The sequence below is a fragment of the Globicephala melas genome, chromosome 18 (genome assembly GCF_963455315.2).
Source record: "Globicephala melas chromosome 18, mGloMel1.2, whole genome shotgun sequence".
Classification (NCBI taxonomy): domain Eukaryota; kingdom Metazoa; phylum Chordata; class Mammalia; order Artiodactyla; family Delphinidae; genus Globicephala; species Globicephala melas.
Genome location: NC_083331.1, coordinates 69,342,644 through 69,364,497, shown reverse-complemented (window position 1 = coordinate 69,364,497; position 21,854 = coordinate 69,342,644). Strand labels below are relative to the sequence as shown.

At 40.8% G+C, this 21,854-nt stretch overlaps 1 protein-coding gene across 3 annotated transcripts in view; it reads left to right on the top strand.

Moving 5' to 3' along the window:
* Positions 1-21,854, top strand: part of NALCN (sodium leak channel, non-selective) — a 292,588-nt gene that overhangs the window by 85,893 nt on the left and 184,841 nt on the right. For all 3 annotated transcript variants that reach the window (XM_060287757.1, XM_060287756.1, XM_060287759.2), the window contains 2 exons: positions 109-213; positions 8,720-8,806. In XM_060287757.1, coding sequence (XP_060143740.1) covers positions 109-213; positions 8,720-8,806 — 192 coding nt within the window. The remainder of the gene's footprint in view (positions 1-108; positions 214-8,719; positions 8,807-21,854) is intronic.

Sequence of the window (21,854 nt, the reverse complement as noted above, 5' to 3'; positions counted from 1 at the left end):
ATCCAGTCTATGCTTTCTGACAGTTTCTGCCGATCTTTTGTTTGTTTTCAGTTGCCTTCACTCCCTCACGCCCAGTCTTGGTAAATGTGGTTTGTCATTTTCTTTCAGAATGTGTTTATTGCTGTCATCATTGAAACATTTGCAGAAATCAGGGTACAGTTTCAACAGATGTGGGGATCTAGAAGCAGCACTACTTCGACAGCCACGACGCAGGTACAGTATCCGGAGATGATGATGTAACCCACTCGAACTGGGCGTGTCCCTCTGCACCACCCTGGAAATTGATGGGACTTGATGGGACTTGAGAAACCCTGTTATCACCAACTTCAGCAATCGGATTCACTGAGGGAGCTGCTTAAAAATACAGGTGCAAAGCCCCAAACCCAGAGCGACTAAATCAGATTTTCTGGGTGATGGGGCAAGGGCACCTATATTTTTAACAGCCCCATGGGTGGGTTTGACAGAAAACCAGGCTTATCATATTTATTATGTACCTTCGATTTGATTCTACCGTCACATGTCCTCCAAGGACTTGCTGATAAAATATAGCAACTGTGGAATTCCCCATTTTAAAATATTCACATAATTGAAACCCATATAATGGCCCTTATGTATAGGATTAGAATTTTTCGGAAGGAAAATTTATTTCATTCAGAATGAACCAATCACAATATAATAAATTATGAAGAAGACCCCTCCATCCCAAATGCCTGCCTGTGAATTTTGAGGAATTACTGCTTATTCAGAAGGTTTCCACTATGCTTCCGAGAAATTGGAAGTATCCTAGAATTTGACTACAAGTGGCATGGCATTTATTACATAAGAGGGCAATTCAGATCCAATGTCTTTTGTTTTTATTTTTGGTTTTGTTTTGTGTGTTTGTTTCTTGGTGGTTAGAAAGAGGAAGAATAGGTTTATATATCTTCTTCTGGTATAAATCTTAATAAAAGAGAGAGAAAATAAAAATTCCAGAATTGAGAATGAAATTATGTTATGCCTTGCAACTACTGCTTTAATGTTAAATTTTAAGAGAAATTTAACATAAGTTTGTAAATACTTACACGGGTCTGTTAGGACAAAGGTATCTGTGAAAGATCCGAGGTACAAATTTTACTTTGAAGATCTCCAAATTGAACTTTTAATAATTATATTTATATAATTACTACTTTTAAAATAATATATTATTTTTTTAATAATTGTATTTATGCCTATGTATTAAAATTATAAAGAAAAGGATTCAGGATAGTGGCTCACTGGGAGTGGGGATGAGGAAGCAGAGGAATAAAATTAAGAAGAAGTGCAAAGGTAAAAAAAATTAAAATATTTATATTTAATAGCTAATAGTGAAAATGCTATTAAACATGCTAATATTTGGAAGAGCCTTGTGCAGTATTTTTATGATGTTGTGAAAGTTCGAATGGTCTAGTTCATTATAGATGAAATAGTATTTATATTATTCAGTTTTGTCAAACAGCTATTCAAACTTCCATGAAAGATTTTTTTAAGTGTTATCTAGGTTATGTCACAAATGGCATGTAGGAAAACCTTCAGTGAGCCTGCCACGTCTAGTACTCATTTCTTCTCTCATCTTTTTAGTGAACTGTGAGAAATCGTAAAGTTCCAAGTCCATTCTGACATGTCTTTTAAATAGAGTGACGGCCTCGTGGAGGTGTGTTTTCCAGTATAGACATTGAGAACAAAGTGGGACATAGAACTATGAACTCCACACAGAATTCACATTTGATATTCCTGAGAAATGACCTAAAATGTCTTTAAAACCATATAGTGCTTATTAAGTAACTCTTAGTTGTAAAACCACAGCTGGAAAAGTGGTGTTTGGAAGTGCCACCGAGTCAGCCAGCAGTTACAATAGAAAGTCAAATGTGGAGAGACTGTGAACACAGTTGTACAAAATTGCTTTGTTGCAAAATTGTCCTTAATCAGGAGGAATAAGGTGGTAATTCAGACGTAATGCGTCTAGGTATTCAGCAGAGGTAATCACACAGAGAATTGTGAAAAACCTTCATTAAGAAAAATGCTATGGCTGAGGACCTGGTTGCTAAGCAACCGAAGCTCCAGCAGCAGCCTCTCTGATAAAACACCACTTGGGCTGCCTGGCAACAGGCCGCAGGCCCCGCCCATCCCCTCGCCAGCCACTGAGCAAGTGTTCCAGATGCTTTTGTGTGTGTGGAAGGGAGAGGCATCATTTGCCGTGATTCTGTTACGTTTGTAAAATCAGAGACAGCTCTGCACAAAGGCCCTCTCGTTCGATGGTTTAAAACACTAACTCACAAGTTTCTAATTCTAACAAAACAGATGGGCTTTAGGGAAATAAAATAAAGATGGTTGTGTATTGTGAAGCACACAGCTTTTCAGAAATGAAGTCAGTTCTTGTCTTCCTCTAGTATGTGGGACGTCTGCAGTTGTTCTCTGTAAGTTATCCTCATAGGAGGGCAAAGAGGGTCCTGGGGATGGTGGACTTGTTGATATTTCTAAGTCCCTGGACTTTCCAGGAGGGCTGCATGAGTAGAAAGAAAAATTATACACATTAACAGGATAAAGTAGGGGCTTTCCGACATCTTAAGAGGTTCAACAGGAATGGCTCTGATATGTTAAGAGGCAAAAGAGAATCAGTGATGAGAACTCTTTCTTTAAAATAACAAAGCAACCTGCCTCAGAGTCACAGCATAGAAACAAATTACAGAAAAACTAATGCCAAAGGTCTTATGGAGACCATAATAGAGCAGGTAGCAGGAAAACGACGTGGAAATTTGCAGATTAGTAGTCAGTAGTTTGCCTGAACTCTGATGGGGAAGGTGACTCTCGTACCTGCATAATCATTTGACACAGGTCACTGTTGCCGCATGCTCAGTTATATGTTGGATTAAAGTGCAAGAGATTTGTACATCCAGGATATAATAGCCCCCTGTGTCAACCCACAATAGGACTTCCATGCCACACATTTGTAGGGGTGTTGCCCCAGAGAAAGGTGTTGAGATGGGCCGATGTGCTAGCGGAACACGTCCTGGGCATCGTGCATGTCCGGTCCAGACTTGCACTCCCATTCTCTAATAGACACTTCACCTCAGATACCTGTTGCCAGTCGTGTGGTCTTCTGATCTAGGCTGATTCACAGTAGGAATGAGCTTATCTCACTTTCCCTGGAAGAGAACCGAAAGAACTAAACTTTAGGGCCCTGCAAGGCTAAGTTTTGTATATATAGTGACAAGAGACACAAGGCAGCATCTGGCAATCAATCCGTACCTAACTTTTATATACAAATCATGGCCCAGTAGGGTCATATTGAGGGATGGGTAAGTAAATATTCTGACTGTCTAAAGAGAGCAATAATTTCTGGGTCTGTCATTGTCTCTGACTGAGCACACTTGCTGGCCCATGTTTTCTGAATTAATAAGATACAAGACGGATAAGGGTGGAGCTGATAAAAGGACACAGGAATTCTTTCTCCTCTGTAGTTCCATGAACCTTCTCAGAATATGGGTTCCTACAATACTGGAACAACTTCTGTGTCAATGTGCAATACCGGCTTAAAGGCAGAAAGGCATAGATGAAAAGGCACATGATGGAAAATAAAAAGAATTTCTCCTCCATGAAAAGATGTGTACAATGTAATGCTCCAAAACAAAACTTTAGTAAAAATTTGTTTACTGCGTTCCAAGACTATTGGTTTCCACATGAATATACATCATTAAAATATGTGAGAAAGCAATTTAGTGAAAGCAATTTCTGGGAAGGCTTTGGTAGAAGGTACAATAGTGAGCTCCTTCTAATAAGAAACTATAGTAATGGAATAATACATTCATCATAGGAAGCCATACATGAGAATTATATCTTGTGAGTCTAAGTCATTGAGTATATTATTTAATTAAGAAATCAAGTCAAGTGCCCACCCTCATTATTTTGTGTGATAATGACTATTACCTATTTTTTTGTTTTGTTTTGTTTTTTTTGCGTTACGCGGGCCTCTCACTGTTGTGGCCTCTCCCGTTGCGGAGCACAGACTCCGGACGCGCAGGCTCAGCGGCCATGGCTCACGGGCCCAGCGGCATGTGGGATCTTCCCGGACCGGGGCACGAACCCGTGTCCCCTGCATCGGCAGTCGGACTCTCAACCACTGCGCCACCAGGGAAGCCCTATTACCTGTTTTTTTAAATGATTGATTTTGAAAGAACCCAAAGAGCATGGGAATTTCAAAATAAATTTTGGATTTTATTTTCATTACCAAATATGTATGTGTGTCTTGGGTTTGGAATTTTAATTCAGTTGCTAGTGGTCACCCGTATTACCAAGATCCATTCTCTACCACCTCCCATTAGATAATCTGTTATCGTTGTCATTGATGATGATATTCTGCCTAAAGTACAATAGAACAATCCACAAAGCATTCTTAGCAAAATCAAGTGACCCTTTATAAAACGCTGGCAGTTGCAAACAGGCAAGCATGAGATGATTCTCGAGACTGAAACCTCCATGGATTCCCAAGTGATTGTACTAAGAGGAAAGTGCTCGTGTGGTTATTGGTAATACTCCACTAATTCATAACACTTTATTACAATAAATCACATATCTTGAGAGCTGCACTAAGCACTACGCTATTGACTTTACAAGCAATCTTATTTAATCTTCACAATAACATTGTGAAGTTGGTATTATTATTGTCTCTGCTTTGCAGATTAAAAAAGGACAAGGATTGGAAAGTTAATTATTTTATCCAATATTACATAACTGGTACGTGCTAGAATGGGGGCTCAAAACCAGCTTCCTGGGCTTCCCTGGTGGCGCAGTGGTTGAGAGTCTGCCTGCCGATGCAGGGCACATGGGTTCCTGTCCCGGTCCGGGAAGATCCCACATGCTGCGGAGCGGCTGGGCCCGTGAGCCATGGCCGCTGAGCCTGCGCGTCCGGAGCCTGTGCTCCACAACGGGAGAGGCCACAACAGTGAGAGGCCCGCGTACCGCAAAAAAAAAAAAAAACCAGCCTCCACAGCCATAAGAGTCTTCAGTTTTGCTCCCTGAGATCCTACCTCCTTTTAATTTGGTCATTGCAGGCCCTGCTGTCAATGTGCTATCTTTTTTCTGGCTTCTCTTTTCTATTAAAACAAACAAAAAAAGGTTTTCTTGTTGACTGAAAGGTGGAGAAAGGGGTACTTTCATACATAATTACTAAGTGTGAATTAGAGCATCCTTTCTAGAAAATAGTTTGACAATATGTGTCAAAAGCCTTAAAAACATGTAAACTATTTGACAAAGAGATTGTACTTCTAGGAATTTATCCTAAGAAAAATTCTGGTCAATGCTCAAAGATGTACATTTGAGAATGTTTATGGAGGCGTTTCAGTAAAAAAGAAAGACAGAGAAAGAAAGAGAGAGAGAAAGAAAATTAACTCTAGTCATAAATTATTGATTATAAATTATGAAATTAGAATAAATGCAAGCCATTAAATCATGATTGAACTTTATTGATATGAAAATATGCAGATAACATATTAATGCAGTAAAAGGGTCTGATGTTTATATGTATATGTGTGTGTGGGCATAATATACCTGAAAGGTTAACTCTGAAATATTAGGGGTGCTTGTCTCTGGGGAATGGGCTTAAGATTTTTTTTTACAGCTCATACACATTTTCTAAGTATTTAATAGTAAACCTGTATTAATAATATAATGAGAGGAGAACAGTTAGTATCTTTAAAACTGAAATAAATCATTGGACATTCAAAATGAAGCCACTTGTGTTAACTGAGGTTCAGCTGCAAGGGACAAAAAGCCCCAAATAAGTGGCTTCTATAAGATAGAGTTCCTTTCTCTGTCATATAAAGTTGGAGGATGTCATTCAAGGTTGTTACAGTGGTCTGTGTTGCTATAGATCCAGAATCCTTCTACCTTTTTGCTCCACCTTGCATCATTTCCATTCCCCAAATTGCCTCCTGGACTAAAATGGCTGCTGTAGCTCTAACTCTTACATCCATATTCCAAAGAGCAGGAAAGAAAAAAATAGAAAGTTTCTGCTTTCATTTCATAGACCAGTGTATATATATAATTACATGGTCAAGATGAGCTTCAAGAAAGGGAAAGAATGTCCTTTTTTTTGTTTTTGGTGGCCATAAAATTTTTCGTAGTTTGTAAGACAAGAGGAACAGATATGTGGAGACCCCTGCCCCTGCCACACTCCCCTAAGGACTTCACCCTAGGATTCATGGCTCTGGATATCCCACCATGTGCCTCACGTAGCTACTGTTACGTTAACCAATCCAAATGTTGTTGTATAATTCAGGGAACTAAAGAGAAATGGACCATGTTTGCATTTCCTTCACTTTATTTCACACAAAGAACTGACCTTGAGAGAGCACTTTTACTAACAATTAAATTGATTCATTTGATTTTAGTCTATTGGAAAAAAAATCATTTAACAGAGAAAATTAGTCTGCTCCTGATGAAAGCAAATATGTGCCCCAGGGATCCTTTGCTCCATGGTAAAAGAGTAGAGGTTGCTTGTACAGAGGGTTCCTACCTTATGACTGGCGGGATTGCGTTTGTCTTTTCTCCTTAAAAAGAGACTCCCAGACATTTGACAGATACTTTAAAAGGCACTTATGCATGTTTGCATCTCAACCAATGTATGTATTCTCAGAATGAGCCTATTTATGATGGATGTGCTTGATTCTACCACTAAACTTACCTTTTAAAATTCATTCTAAAGGGAATCAGAATCCTGTAAATGGGCAGCTGAGAAGAACCATTTGTAATTGGCACCTTGGATCAGAGAATCTTTGTGTAAATGTGCACCGCCATTTTGTCATTTTAAAAATACATGTATGGCCTATGAATTTTGGCATTTGTCACTCTCCGCCTCCCTTATTTTATAGAGGGCAAGTTTTCTTTCTGCAAATGATCTACTACCTCTGTTACCAGGAGTTTGAAATTATAATGATAAATCCTAGGTAATGGGATCTTTGCATCATCTCATGTTTCCATCAACAGTTACCCTTTTGAACACAGATGGGGTCAGACGAACACGAAGACATAAATATGACAAAGAAAATGTTTATGTCTGTGAGATAGTGAGCTCAGGCTGGAATAAAACAGTGAGTGCTTGTAGTTGGTGTCTTTTCTTAGAAAAATAAAAATCCTTAATTCTACCCTATTCCACCACACCCCTGCACATGTAAGGAAAAGAAAATATATATTAGTGGGAAAATATTTATAAGTGGTACATGCTTTCCAGTGTAGTATATTATTGATAGATAACTAATTTTTTTAATAAATCTATTTATTGATTTATTTATTTTTGGCTGCCTTCGGTCTTCGTTGCTGCACTTGGGCTTTCTCTAGTTGCGGCGAGCGGGGGCTACTCTTCGTTGTGGTGCACGGGCCTTATTGCAGTGGCTTCTCTAGTTGTGGAGCATGGGCTCTAGGTGCGCGGGCTTCAGTAGTTGTGGCTTGCAGGCTCAGTAGCTGTGACTTGCGGGCTCTAGAGCTCAGGCTCAGTAGTTGCGGCACACGGGCTCAGTAGTTGTGTCTCATGGGCTCTAGAGCGCAGGCTCAGTAGTCGTGGCACACGGGCTTAGTTGCTCCGCAGCATGTGGGATCTTCCCAAACCAGGGCTCGAACCCATGTCCTCTGCATTGGCAGGAGGATTCTTAACCACAGAGCCACCAGGGAAGCCCCTAGATAACTAATTTTTAAGGTGGTAGAATATGAGTAAGATAACCTACACATCCAGCAACCTGGATGTCTAATTCAATGACTGTCAGATTTTAGCATCCTGTACTATCCTGAATTTCATCATTTATGTCTTTTAAGCCAAAAGAAACTACTTTTTCCCTTCATAAATATGTATACATAAAATTTCTGCTGAGCAGATTAATTGTGGCTTATACAAGCTAATTTCACAAAGTTTTTTAAGTGATTTGTAATTCTCCTACCATTAAAATAACATTCCCGGACTTCCCTGGTTCAAGCCCTGGTCCGGGAGGATCCCACATGCGACGGAGCAACTAAGCCCATGCGCCACAACTACTGAGCCCGCAAGCCACAACTACTGAAGCCCGCACGCCTGGAGCCCGTGCTCCGCAACAAGAGAAGCCACCACAATGAGAAGTCCACGCACTGCAACAAGGAGTAGCCCTTGCTTGCTGCAACTAGAGAAAGCCTGCACACAGCAACAAAGACCCACTGCAGCCAAAAATTAATTAATTAAAAAAATAAAATAAAACAACATTCCCCTATTTCCCTGTGCACATTATATTATTTATCCTGAGAATATTTTTCTGTTGGTTCAGTGAGAACTGTCTACTAAATAAAGATAAAAGTTTACCACTTTTTGTAAAAACACACCACGCTTTGGAATTCTAATTTTCATTTTCTCTGAGATGTTATATATAATAATCAACATAATGGGGATAAAATACCTACTTTTAAAGTCTTGTGGAGAAGAATATTTGGGCAGATATACGCAAAGCATATGTAAGGCAGAAACGGCCTGATGCATAGCAAGTGCTCAATTAATGCAAGCTATAATCTTTATTATGATTATTCACTTAAGTTTGCAGTGCTAAAATGGAATGACTCATGTTCTAAATATAAAGCCATAAGAAGACAAATCTTTGATAACAAAGAAAACGTAAAAAGCCGCAGACAAAGTTAGAGTTCTTGATGTTCCATGTAAGTGTCTCTGACTCATTTCCCCTTTGTCTTGAAGATGTTTCACGAAGACTCCGCTGGCGGGTGGCAGCTGGTAGCTGTAGACGTCAACAAACCCCAGGGACGTGCCCCAGCTTGCCTCCAGGTGCGGTATGATGCCATTTCTAAAAGTCACCCCCAAAGGTCTTTGATTTGATTTTATACGAGGAAATCTACAGCTCTCCAAGCTCTAGATCCACCCAAATTTGTGGGCAATATTACACTCCATCCTGTATTCCCGGGACCTGGCATCCTTTTTAGATACACACTAGGGATCTGGTAAATTTCTGGTAAATGAACGCACACAGGTAAAAGCAGGCCAGTGGTAATGAATTGATGAAGAATTTTTTTGTCTCATTAAACCTTGTAAAGGTATTCTTCTGCAAAGGCCTGAATTGTTTGGGGCCGGGGGCAGTCAACATCACAATTCACTTACTTGAGTACCTCACCATGTACGCAGGAAGGAAATGTCTTGAATATGTAGTCTGTTGTTCTGCGTCTGCAAGCTCTCCGAGCAGCATGGTATAATAAAGGCACTTCCTTAACAAAGTGCACCTGCAGCAGACACAAGGCGATGGGATTGCAGGGGAGCCCAAAGTCCTGGCAAGTGACCGGAGGATGGGCCATGAGGTCTCTGGCCTGTGAACCTTCCGGACTACCTTCTGCTCTGAGCTCCCCAGAAAGCCTAATAAAATCCTTTTCTTCAGTGGACCACAGAGGCCTCTTCTCTTTCATGTGCCCCCTCCCTGCCCACCAATAGCAGTAACTCATTCAAAACAACATCACCTTAACAAGAGCGGCATCCCTGCCGTTCCTGGGCTTTTTATATTTCCATTTCCCTCCTCTTTAAGGGTGAAAACTCAAGCTGTCCCATGTTGGGAGCAGAAAACTGATTCTTCCTCCTGGAGAATTTTATTTTCTTCACCCTCTTTCTGTTTTCAGTTGTAAATCCTCTTCCTACAAGGGGACTGCTTCTTATAGTTTTTCACATCCCCCCCTATAATTTGGGGAAGGGTTTATCACCTGCTTCAGGATGAGAACACATCTTCTGTCTTTCTTTAGGATCTTTCTCCAGGTGGGGACTGGTGCATTTTAAGGATTGGTACATAAGTAGCAAAATACTGTCCTCTGAACCTCTTGTGTGGGCTGCATCTATATGGCTGTTTAATCATATAGTTATTTGTTTGTATCCATTAAAAGGATAGAGCAGGGGCTTCCCTGGTGGCGCAGTGGTTGAGAGTCTGCCTGCCGATGCAGGGATCGTGCATGGGTTCGTGCCCCGGTCCGGGAAGATCCCACATGCCGCGGAGCGGCTAGGCCCATGAGCCATGGCCGCTGAGCCTGCGCGTCCGGAGCCTGTGCTCCACAACAGTGAGAGGCCCGCGTACCGCAAAAAAAAAAAAAAAAAAAAAGGATAGAGCAGAAAAAGAGGAAGAGTTTACAATGAATACTGATAATGTTAAGTACTATTCTCTGCTTCTCTTTCTGTCATATATTGGTTGGTGACAATGCTGCTAATAATTCAACTTCTGTAGCTACCTCTACTACTGCTATTACTGTCATAGCAATAACAATGACAACCATTGTAGTAGCAGCAGCTTCTTGCCTAAAAAGTACTTTTACTTACATTATTCATTAATCCACCAACCGATATTTACTGACACAAAGATGGTCCTGAGCAAGAGAAGCCCAGCCCCTCCCCTCGTGGAGCTTACAGCGTACTTCAGGCAGTGAGGAGAAAACCCAGCTTTGAACTAGCAATCACAGGAGTGATGGGCGTTTGGAAGGAGTAATGCAGGATGCTGTGGGAGTATGTAATTTGGAGTCCGCTCTCCTTGTCTGAGAGTCAGGGGAGGTCCTCGTGAGGTAGTGGTACTTTAACGGAGACTGAAAGCATGAGGCAGGGAGTGAGGAAGGGTGAGACTCAGTACAGCCCTGTGCTGCGGAAAGATGGGCATCCTCTATGGGCCTTTGTAGAGGTGAAGTGGAGACCCAGAGGGCCGCCTGAGTCTCCTGACCTCAAACAAAGGGAGAAGCCAGGACTTTTACCTGGTCTTCTGGTTCCTGGTCCCATGCTCTATCTAGCTGAAAAAATATGCCAAGGAAACATTCATTTGTAATAGAAATCAAGGATCAGGCCTGTTAGGAGTACCAAATCAGGGTCTTCCTATGCCCCAAATGCATTGCTGAAAATTTTAGTAAATGCTTGTTAATAGATGCCTCAGGGTTGCAGTCTGGAATTAGGAAGCGAGCCTCTATATCAAAAAGATTTGAGGGGCTTCCCTGATGGTGCAGTGGTTAAGAACCCACCTGCCAATGCAGGGGACATGGGTTCAAGCCCTAGTCCAGGAAGATCCCACATGCCACGGAGTAACTAAGCCCGTGTGCCACAACTACTGAGCCTGCACTCTAGAGCCTGCGAGCCATAACTACTGAAGCCTGTGCGCCACAACTACAGAAGCCCATGTGCCTAGAGCCCGTGCTCCGCAGCAAGAGAAGCCACTGCAGTGAGAAGCCTGCGCACTGCAAAGAGTAGCCCCCGCTCGCTGCAACTAGAGAAAGCCCGCACACAGCAACAAAGACCCAACACAGCCAAAAATAATAAATAAATGAAAGAAATAAACTTATTTAAAAAAAAAGATTTGAGATGGCAAGAGCTAGATGGCAATGAAGGTGTGATGGAGGGGCAGCACGGAGCAGGGACATAGGGAAATAAAGGTCAGCAGAGGGGGGTGGATGTTAGGCTAGCCCTGTGTGGATGTGGCATCTGGGAGACGTGAGTATTAGGCATGTATGGTGGGTGTGGCAGCATGCTTGGTAAGTTGTATGGTTGATGGTACATGTGGTTTGAGACAATGGGAGAAGGAATGCAGACAATTCAGGATGAGGCTCCATGCAGCTCAGCATCCCATCTTTGGTCCTGATGCTTTCCAGAAAGAGCTGATCTGTAAGAGTACAGATGAAAAGTGGGATGGCCAAGGGGTCACCTCTTTGTATTGGGCATGACGTGAGCTGTGACTAAAGAGAGAGAGTACATTTCCACGTCTGGGTGAAAAATGAATTAATTATTACCTTATTAAAGAGAAAAAAAGTAAAGAAAAAGTACTGAAGATACAATGGTCGTGAAATACTCAATTGGCTCTTACTAATGATTAATGCTGTCTAAAACTAGTTAACAGGAAAATTTTCGTCTGAACCATACCTCACTCACTGCCTTGGATTATAATATCTCACTCAAAGACAAACTGTAGCATATATTACTCCTTTTTATTTTTATTCTTTCTGTTTGTTTTCTTTTTTATTGAAATATAGTTGATTTACAATGTTGTGTTAGTTTCTGGTGTACAGCAAGGTGATTCAGTTATATATATATATATATATATAAACATATATATACATATATATTCTTTTTCACATTCTTTTCCATTATAGGTTATTACAAGATATTGAATATAGTTCCCTGTGCTATACAGTAGCTGTATATCTATTTAATATGTAGTAGTGTGTGTATGTTAATCCCAAATTCCTAATTTATCCCTCACCTGCGCCCCCTTTGGTAACCATAAGTTTGTTTTCTGTGTTGGTGAGTCTTTTCTGTTATGTCGGTAAGTTCATTTGTATCATTTTTTTAGATTCCACATATAAGTGATATCATATGATATTTGTCTCTCTCTGTCTGACTTACTTCACTTGGTATGATAATCTCTAGGTCCATCCACGTTGCTGCAAATGGCATTATTTCATTCTTTTTTATGGCTGAGTAATATTCCATTGTATATATGTACAATGTATTGTATATATGCACCACATCTTGTATTGTATATATGTACCACATCTTCTTTATCCATTCCACTGTTGATGGACACTTAGGTTGCTTCCATGTCTTGGCTGTTGTAAATAGTGCTGCAATGAACATTGGGGTTCATGTATCTTTTTGAATTAGAGTTTTCTCTGGATATATGCCCAGGAGTAGGATCGCTGGATTATATGGTAGCTCTATTTTTAGTTTTTTAAGGAACCTTCGTAGTGTTCTCCATAGTAGTTGCACTAGTTTACATTCCCACCAATATTGTAGGAGGGTTCCCTTTTCTCCACACCCTCTCCAGCATTTATTATTTGTAGCTATTTTGATGATGGCCATACTGACTGGTGTTAAGTGGTACCTCATTGTAGTTTTCATTTGCATTTCTCTAGTAATTAGAGCTATTGAGCATCTTTTCATGTGCTTGTTGGCCATCTGTGTGTCTTCTTTGGAGAAATGTCTATTTAGGTCTTTCTGCCCATTTTTGGATTAGGGTGTTTGGTTTTTTGATATTGAGCTGCATGAGCTGTTTGTATATTTTGGAAATTAAGCCCTTGTTGGTCACTCTTTTTATTTTTAAAATGAGCAAAATGTGAGTGTGTTCTTCTAAAATGACTTTTAAACTGTAGAAATAAAATAAAAAGTAAGAGTTTGCTTTAATTTCTTCCAACTATCCTCCCTCATTCCACTTCCCAGAGGTAACCTAGCGGTCAGCGTTAGAAGCCAGTCTCCTAAGACCCTTTACCCCTGAATTTAAACATTATATCTCTTCTATAAAGCAGCATTTCTGCCTCCCAGAGGCCCTGTCATTTTCACATAGTGGTTCCTCTTTCTAGAACACTCTTCTCTCCCATTCAGAGTTCAGAATTCAGCTCAGATGTCACTTTCTTAAGGAAGCCTTCTTCATCCTCAAAGAAACAGATCAGGTAGCCCAGTTATATATGCCCATATCCTCCTATGCTTTTCTTTTGTGTTTGTCATAATTTTAATTAAAAAAATTTAATGGTATAATTTGTTATTTAATGTCTGCTTTTCCAACCAGAGGAAACTCCATGACAATAAGAATCATAACGGTCATGGTCAGCATGTGAAATAAACACATCTATGTTTAGAAATGTAATCTTAGGAATAACAGTTGAAAAGAATCAAAACCAATTCCTACCTACTAAAAAAGTAGAATTTATAGGAATGAAGCATTTGAACAGCTGTAATTAAATTGAGTTAGTGATTTGGCCATTTGTTGGAAAAGATTGGAAGAATGAGGTAGAAGCAGTATCTGAGATGGTAAACGAGTGACCTAATACCATTTGGGTATTAGGAATTATTGATTTTGTCTTGAAAGTGGAACTTTGTTTCCAAATTTGACCCCAAGTTTAAAAAGCAGAAATTTCATATGAAAACCCATATATCCTACTGCTTTTGTAAAATAGAAAGATCTGGCAACACAGGACCCTCACTCCCATGTGGTGTAATTGGCTGGAGCTGGGCAGTGGCCGCCGCATTGGGCACCGTCTCTCCAGTTTCCGGGAGTCTCCCAATGGTCCATATTGTTGTCCCGACAGCACTGGGAATGTGTGTTTTATTTATCCACAGATTCGTACAGTCACTTTTCTCAGAGTAGCAAAGTATTTCTCTTTGCCCATCACTCTATGGACAGAAAATAAATAATAAATTCATAAGTGCACACGTATATAAATACACACGTAAATGCATGCATGAAGGAAAACATTGTTTGCAAAAAGAAAGGAAAAATGAACATGATTGTAGAAGTGAGGGTGGTCCCTGTGTGTTTAGTACATGACTCCGGGTCTGCTTTTCTCATTCATTTTACCTGCTGGGTGTCAGGAGGCCTTTGTTTGGGTGACCCATGAAATAAGGTACAGAAGTGTGACTTTAGTTTACAAAGATGGCATAAGGGTAAGTAGTGCGTGAATTTCCATTATTCCCAAAAAGTCTTCCCATAAGTTTTATGTCTTCATAATTTCAAACTGTTGAAATCTTAACTCAGCATAAATGGAGACTGGCTCAAATTCTCTTATAAGTGAAGGACATTTAAAAATCATCTCTGTCCTTGTTTCAGGTGAAATTGCTTCACATTGGCTAACTTTCTTCACTGGTATCGTGTCTTGTATTTTTACTTTCTTTTCTGCTTTCTGTATCCTTGTCTAGTTTATTGGTATGCGTCTATCTGTCTTCCCCACCAGTTATAAGTAATGAGGTAATTTAACGAAATATGATTGACTGATGTGGCTTAACTTTCCCCACTACTGTTAAACTAAATACATGATGTGACTGGTGCTTCTGTGATTCTGGGTGTTTGATGTATAATACTTTATTTTTTTCCGCTCTCTCTCTCTGTATGTGTGTATCTATCTACCTATCTATTTAAAAGACATATGTGTACATCTGTATATGTATATACACATTTTTTTACATTGTATGAATAGCTCTATCAGGATTTTATATATTCCAGTAAGCAGTGATTAGGATCTAAGCAATAGGAACAATTTTTTTATTGTTTTTTATTTAAAAAAATATTTTTCCCCACATCCCTACACACATTTTACCTTATATCAAAAGTAGCAATACTTGTGGTATTTCTACCTCCTCTTTACATATGTCGATTATGGAGGTATCAATTGAATTAGGGACCTTAGAGATCTTCTCACGTTTTTACAGAATAATAGGCTCTATAGAGCCATTTATCTAGGAAAAAATAGGCACCTTTGGTCTGCAGTTTGAAACCCTACAAATTACATTCTGTGTTCTGAGACAAATTATAAATATAATTATAGCTATAATTATAATCATAATGGGAGTCATATGCAGGCATACAGGAAAGGATTCAATCTGGGGCCCTTAGGGTGGTCTTTTCTGTTCTTATAATGAGTGAGAATACATATGCGTGCACATTGAACTTCACAACCACGAGTTTGGAGCAGGTGGACAAGAAGAGCCATCTTACTGACCTCGTAGGTTCTGTGTGGTAAGCTCTCTGATGCCACTTGTTGAAATTTTTAGTTAATTCACTTAATGTTAACAGAGTTAATTTTGCTAGGACATTTTTCAGGTTTATTAATGAACTTCATACCACGTTTAATAAGGAAATTAGTCATGATCTAAATCTATGCAATTCCTAACAAATTCATTCCTAAGTTAAGGACAAGTAAGCAAATGTCCTGTTGCCCCTGAAACATGCCCCCCTCCACTTCCCAGTCATCTTGCCTGGAACGTCTTTCTGCATCTGTCTATCCTCACTTCCCTGTGCTCTGCTGAGTTGCTTGTTGTCTGGGGTCCCTCCCCTTCCTGCGTTCACTCCTGGCTATGGGAACATCACTTCCTGGCTGGAAGTGATGGAGAACGTGAATAAGCCAAACACCTCACCTGGTTTCCTTTTCTTTTTGTGCTACAACTGCCTCCAGCACAGACTGCTGGACTGTGCTGACACAACTCCCCTACCTCTCATGCCTGCCTCTGCAGCTGCAGACGTCCTTGCTTCATTCTGCGAAGTAATTCCCGGGACAGCATCTTTCCTGAGGGAGAATAAATCACCAATTGTAGCCTCTTAGAGAACAGGCTTTGGAGACAGCCGTATTTCAGCTATGCTACTTATACTATGACCTTGGGCATATTTCTATAAATTGGGGATAGTATATCCTTCCTTGGCTTGTGAGAATTAAGTGAGTATTTATGTCCTAGTCAGGAATTATTTGGTTGCGAGGATCAGACCATATGCTCACAGGGAGTGTTTATTGCGAGTATAATCAGAGCTGCCGGGGGACTGCGCTTTCTTTGCCCTTCTCTACTGTCTGTTTGGCCCACAGGATTTCTCATCTTTGTTTCTGTCTGTGCATTTGCCTCTGTTTTCTCACCATGCAAACTAGCTTCCTTCTTTTTCTTACGTTTTACCCAAATATGGCAGATTGTGACTGAGTTTGGTGACCTCCCATTTAAGGGTTCTAAAGACATTCATCAGAAGACATCCAGAGGCGAGTGTAGAGCTGGGAGAAGTTTCACCAAAATGGGACATTGGCCAGAGGCAGGAGGTCATGGGAAGTGAATGGAAGCAGTAGGTCCACTTAAGCCAAGCACTGGGCTTTCCTCCAGCACGAACTCAAGGTAATTTTCCTTCTTAATCCCCTCTGAAAACCCTGCTCCCATTTCTGTCTATAGGAGCCACCTACTCAGCACTCTTCTTCATGAGCTCCATGGGGTGAGTGAGAAGGGACACGTAACATTGTCCCATGGAGCGGGGGGGACTTGACCTCGGGGTTATAACTCAGGGATCGCTTTCCCCAGGAAACTGTCAAGTCATACAGGACTTGAGAAGTCTGTTAAAGGCTAAATAGGTTATTATGGTCTGACCTGAAGTTCAAATCACCTGTAAAATAATTTCTTTGGAGAAATGCCACATAGTTTCCATGAACTACTTACAAATGAATAATTTGTAAATTGGAGCCATTTGACAATATAATGTTCAATCATTTCCTCTCATTAAAAACATTATGAAATAATGTACTGATAGAAACACAGTTAGGAAGAATACCTCGGTATCCACTCTTAGAAATAATGATAGCTACATTTACGGACCACTTGCTATGTGTCCGGCACACAGCGTCTTAGAAGTTGAGGGTTCTGATCACCAATTCCAATGGAGTGGGGGAGGGGAGAGTTTTCTCACACCACCAAGCAATTTTCTGACACCAGCTGAGTACCCTGAATTCAGCCCAAAAGTTCAGGGCTCAGTCCTACAAGACTACCCCTGCCACCTCCTTTTCAGATGTCACCTGGGCTTCTGACCAACCAGCTCTAGTTGGAGGTTCCAATGACCTCCTCAGGTTTGAATAATTTGCTAGAGCTGCTCACAGAACTCAGAAAAATATTTTACTTACTAGATTACCAGCTTATTATAAAACAATGCAATGAGGGACAGCCAGGTAGAACAGATGGCACAGGACAAGGTATGGGGAAGGGGCATGGAGCTTCCATGCTCTCTGAGAGACAGTCTGCCAACACCTCAGCATGTTCACCAACCTGGAAGCTCTCTGAGCCCCGTCCTTTTGGGGTTTTATGGAGGCTTCATTGCATGGACAGGGTTGATTAAATCATTGCCAGTGGTGATTGCTTCAATCTCCAGTCCCTCTCCTCTCCCAGGACTTTTGGTCCCAACCCTCTAATCCTTTGGTTGTTGGCTCCTTTAGTGACCAGCCCTTATCCTTAGGTGCTTTCCAAAGTCACCTCATTAACATGAGAAAAGACACCTTTATCCCCCTCGTCATGGGAAATATCAAGGGTTTTAAAAGATCTGTGTCAGGGACCAGGACAAAGACCAAATATGTATGTATTGTTATAAATCAAAATATCACAGAGGTGTTAAATTACTTAATGATCATAACATCATAAATGTAGGTACTGTTATGATCTCTGTTTAACAGATGAGAAGTTTGAGGCACAGAGAGCCTAAGTAACCTGATGATGGTCACATAGCTAGTTACTGAGTGGGAATTTCCTCGCAGGCAGTCGACCTCTTGTTTTTAACCACTTCATCTTCATCACTGTATGTTATCCTACTACAGAAATATTTCACAGTTTGTCCATTTATTCACTTCCTCGTTCTGTTGATGGCCATTGAGGTTGTTTTTTATTGTTTTGCTCTTGCAGACATTCTAAGATCCTTCTTGCCCTCGCATTCTTGTGCACACATGTAAGAATTATCTGAGTATATAAGTTAGGAGAACAATTGCTCGGTTCAAGGATATGAACTTAGGCTTTATGAGATGTTGCCTGATGGCTCCCCAGATGCAAGTGCCACTTTTTACTCTTACCAGCAAGAGTAAGAGTTCTCATTCTTTCACACCCTCGTCCACACGTGATGTTATCAGACTTTTACACCTGATGGCATGACATGATATATCATGATGTTAAATTTTAATCTCCCTGATTAAAGCCTGTGGTTGTTGGGCATTTTTTTCATATATACATAGACCACTTATATTTTCTATAGATTGCTTATTCCTGTTTGTTGCCCATTTACCTGTTGATTTTTCCAAATGATTTTCAGAAATTCTGTGAGATTCTAAAGGGCATATCACTTCTACCTAACATTAAAATATTAGAAAAGTAAATCCAAAATATTAATACTTGACCTACATATGCACATTTTACACTCTACCATCTTCAGGCAATAACGTAATCCTTTTATGTGGTGTTACCAAAACCATTTAGAAATTTTCTTTAATTTGTGAGTTTCAGCAAAGGGAAAAGTTACAATCAACTCTTTTAGCATCAACCGGTTAGTTATCTGTTTAAACTCGTTTTAGCGTAAGCAACAGCAGCGCTGAAGAGGTCACCCTAATGCACGATAAACAGAACACGGCTAAATTGAAACCTCATTCCTGGGCTGCTGCTGTGATGAGCTGTTTTTCTCCTGCCTCTCAGGTAGGAGATTTCATCTCTTGACAGTTTGACAGATGTTGCTGCACGGCTTTGAGCCATCTTCCAACACACACCCAGTGATCTATTATCTTGAAGAAAGTCAGTGACAAGAAAATGAAAGTATGCCTGAGACCCGGCCTCCTTAAGCTCAATTTCTCTCTGGTAACATCCCATCGTGTGCCTCCTTCTATAAAGAACAGAAATAATAGGCTTTTACCATGAGTAGGTCAAATTGTGGCAGAATTACTACTATAGTGTTTTAATGCTTTTTGAGAAAATTTCCATTGAAGGCGAAGATGGGAGGAGGGGTAGATTGTGTGAAATGTGTATTTCGAGTGACAAGGTGACATTCTAGGCACTTCTTAAATGTCTATCTTCTTAATAAACCTTCCCACAAACTGGCAGATAATTTCAAGAATTGATTGAGCCCAGGGGAACATAGGTTCCATGTACAAGCAAACCTCTTCCATCCTTAAAGACCCACGTGTGGCCCAGCTAAGACAGTATGGCCCAGGAGAACCTCGGACAATTGGCTAAATCTCCCAGAGACTCAGTTTCCTGACCTGAGAAATGGGGATAAAAACATCTCTCAGGGGTTGGTAAGAATTAGAAGTGAGGCACATAAACTACCTAGTGCTCTGTGTGGGATGCAGCAGGTCACCCAGTCCGCAGAGGTGACTGTCGTTACTATTAGCATATGGTCCTCTCCTAGCGCTGTTCACTCTGAGTGTCCTACTCACTTCCAGAAAGTCAGCTGTCATGCACACTCATGGTCCAGTGGTGTCACAGCCTTCCCTTCTCACTCTGCTTTCTGAATCTTTGCAGCGCATTTCTAACACGTTCCCAGGTGTTCTCGTGGAAACGTCACCCCTCCCCCACCCATCCCCACATAGACATCAGGCTTTTCCTGCACCTCCAGAAACCTGAACACCAACCTATAATGCACCCCTCTTGGTCCTCCCCAAATCTGATCTGTCTTCAATTCTGTCATTAATTCAGTCTTTTGAATTTCTCTGAATCATCCGCTCCACCCCATGCTAAGATCCCTGCCCTCAAAATCAGATCAAAGCTTCCACAGTGCAGTGATCGCTGACTCCTTGATTGTATTTGGTCAGTTTCTCTCTGCTTCCAGCTGCTTCCACTATAGCTTTCACGTGATCAGCGCTTAGCAAATATTTGGGGGGTTGTATGTGAATGTGCACATGTGTGTGCTTTCATGTACAGAACTACACAACCTCCCACATAGCAGACACAAATTCTTACTCTCCCCTTAAGCGGATGCCAGCGATCCCTTCCCAAAATACGCTAGTCTGAGACCGTCTCAGCTGATCACGGCTGGGCTCACTTTTGATCTGAAGTCAGCCAGCATCATCAGCTAGCTCACCAGCCCTCATCTCTGCTTCCAGACACGGCTGACTATTGGGATAGAGGGGATGACGGGGCCGGGGGCCACCATGAAACAGACCAACCTGTAGTGTTAACGAGGTGGCTCAGGGCTCCAAGAGCTGCAACAGGAAGTCACAACTCACAAGTATTTTCCAAGTCTCTGTGTATATCGCTTTTGCGATCGTCTCACTGACTGAAACAAATCACATGGCTAAGTTCAGAATGAGAGTGGGATGGGAGAGCACTGCCAGGGCTGTGGATGCAGAGGTGGGTTCAATTTCAGGCAATTTCAGGCTCTGCCGCATAGGCTAAAGGGAATCCAAACATCACTGGCTTAGTATTACCATCAGTCCTTAGCCGCATTTCTCTTCCACCAGGCATGTTTTTCTTCTTGTTAAAATCTAGTTCACATAGTAGAGTTTGGAGTTTTGAAAAATATTAACAGCAGTCATAGACATTTGTGTGCAATTTATGATTTAACATCTAGGCTTACTCTGACAGAGTGATATACTCACGGCACCAAGACACGAAAGTGTCTTCCAATCCCCTCTTCCTTCTTCCTACAATTTGACTTCTGCGTGTGTGTGGGATTCTCTTCCCCAACTTACTGTCCAGGAAAGAAGCAAACCAGTCAGGGCATGACAGTGGGCGTGGTTTTCACTGGTACCATAGATGGTCAGTACTTTCGTGGGGAGTCACTTGTGGATTTCCTTCTGCCCTATGGTTCTCCAAGGACATGCAGCAGGCAGAAAGAAAAAGCAGAGATTTTAAGGATATCTAATGGTTCTGTTTTCAGTATTGCTATAAAGATATTTCCTGTTTCACAGAAATTCTTTATATCAGACAGAAGTATTTTGTGTATTGATAGGAGTAACAAATATCCGATGTCTTCTAAATAAGGGAACGGAAATGGGAGATTTATTTTAGGTTTTGTGCCCTTGGTCTTTTACATTATGTTCTTGTTCCTATGCTCATGGCTCATATGCAAGACGGTTTCTGAGAATTTCATCTTGTAATTGCATTGTTCTCCAAATATGTTTATTTTGAAATCTAATTAAAACACAACTTTCTGAATGCTCAACATCATTAATCATTAGAGAAATGCAAATCAAAACTACAATGAGATATCATCTCACACCAGTCAGAATGGCCATCATCAAAAAATCTAGAAACAATAAATGCCGGAGAGGGTGTGGAGAAAAGGGAACACTCTTGCACTGCTGGTGGGAATGTGAATTGGTATAGCCACTATGGAGAACAGTATGGAGGTTCCTTAAAAAACTACAAATAGAACTACCATATGACCCAGCAATCCCACTACTGGGCATATACCCTGAGAAAACCATAATTCAAAAAGAGTCATGTACCAAAATGTTCATTGCAGCTCTATTTACAATACCTTAGAGATGGAAACAACCTAAGTGTCCATCATCGGATGAATGGATAAAGAAGATGTGGCACATATATACAATGGAATATTACTCAGCCATGAAAAGAAACGAAATTGAGCTATTTGTAATGAGGTGGATGG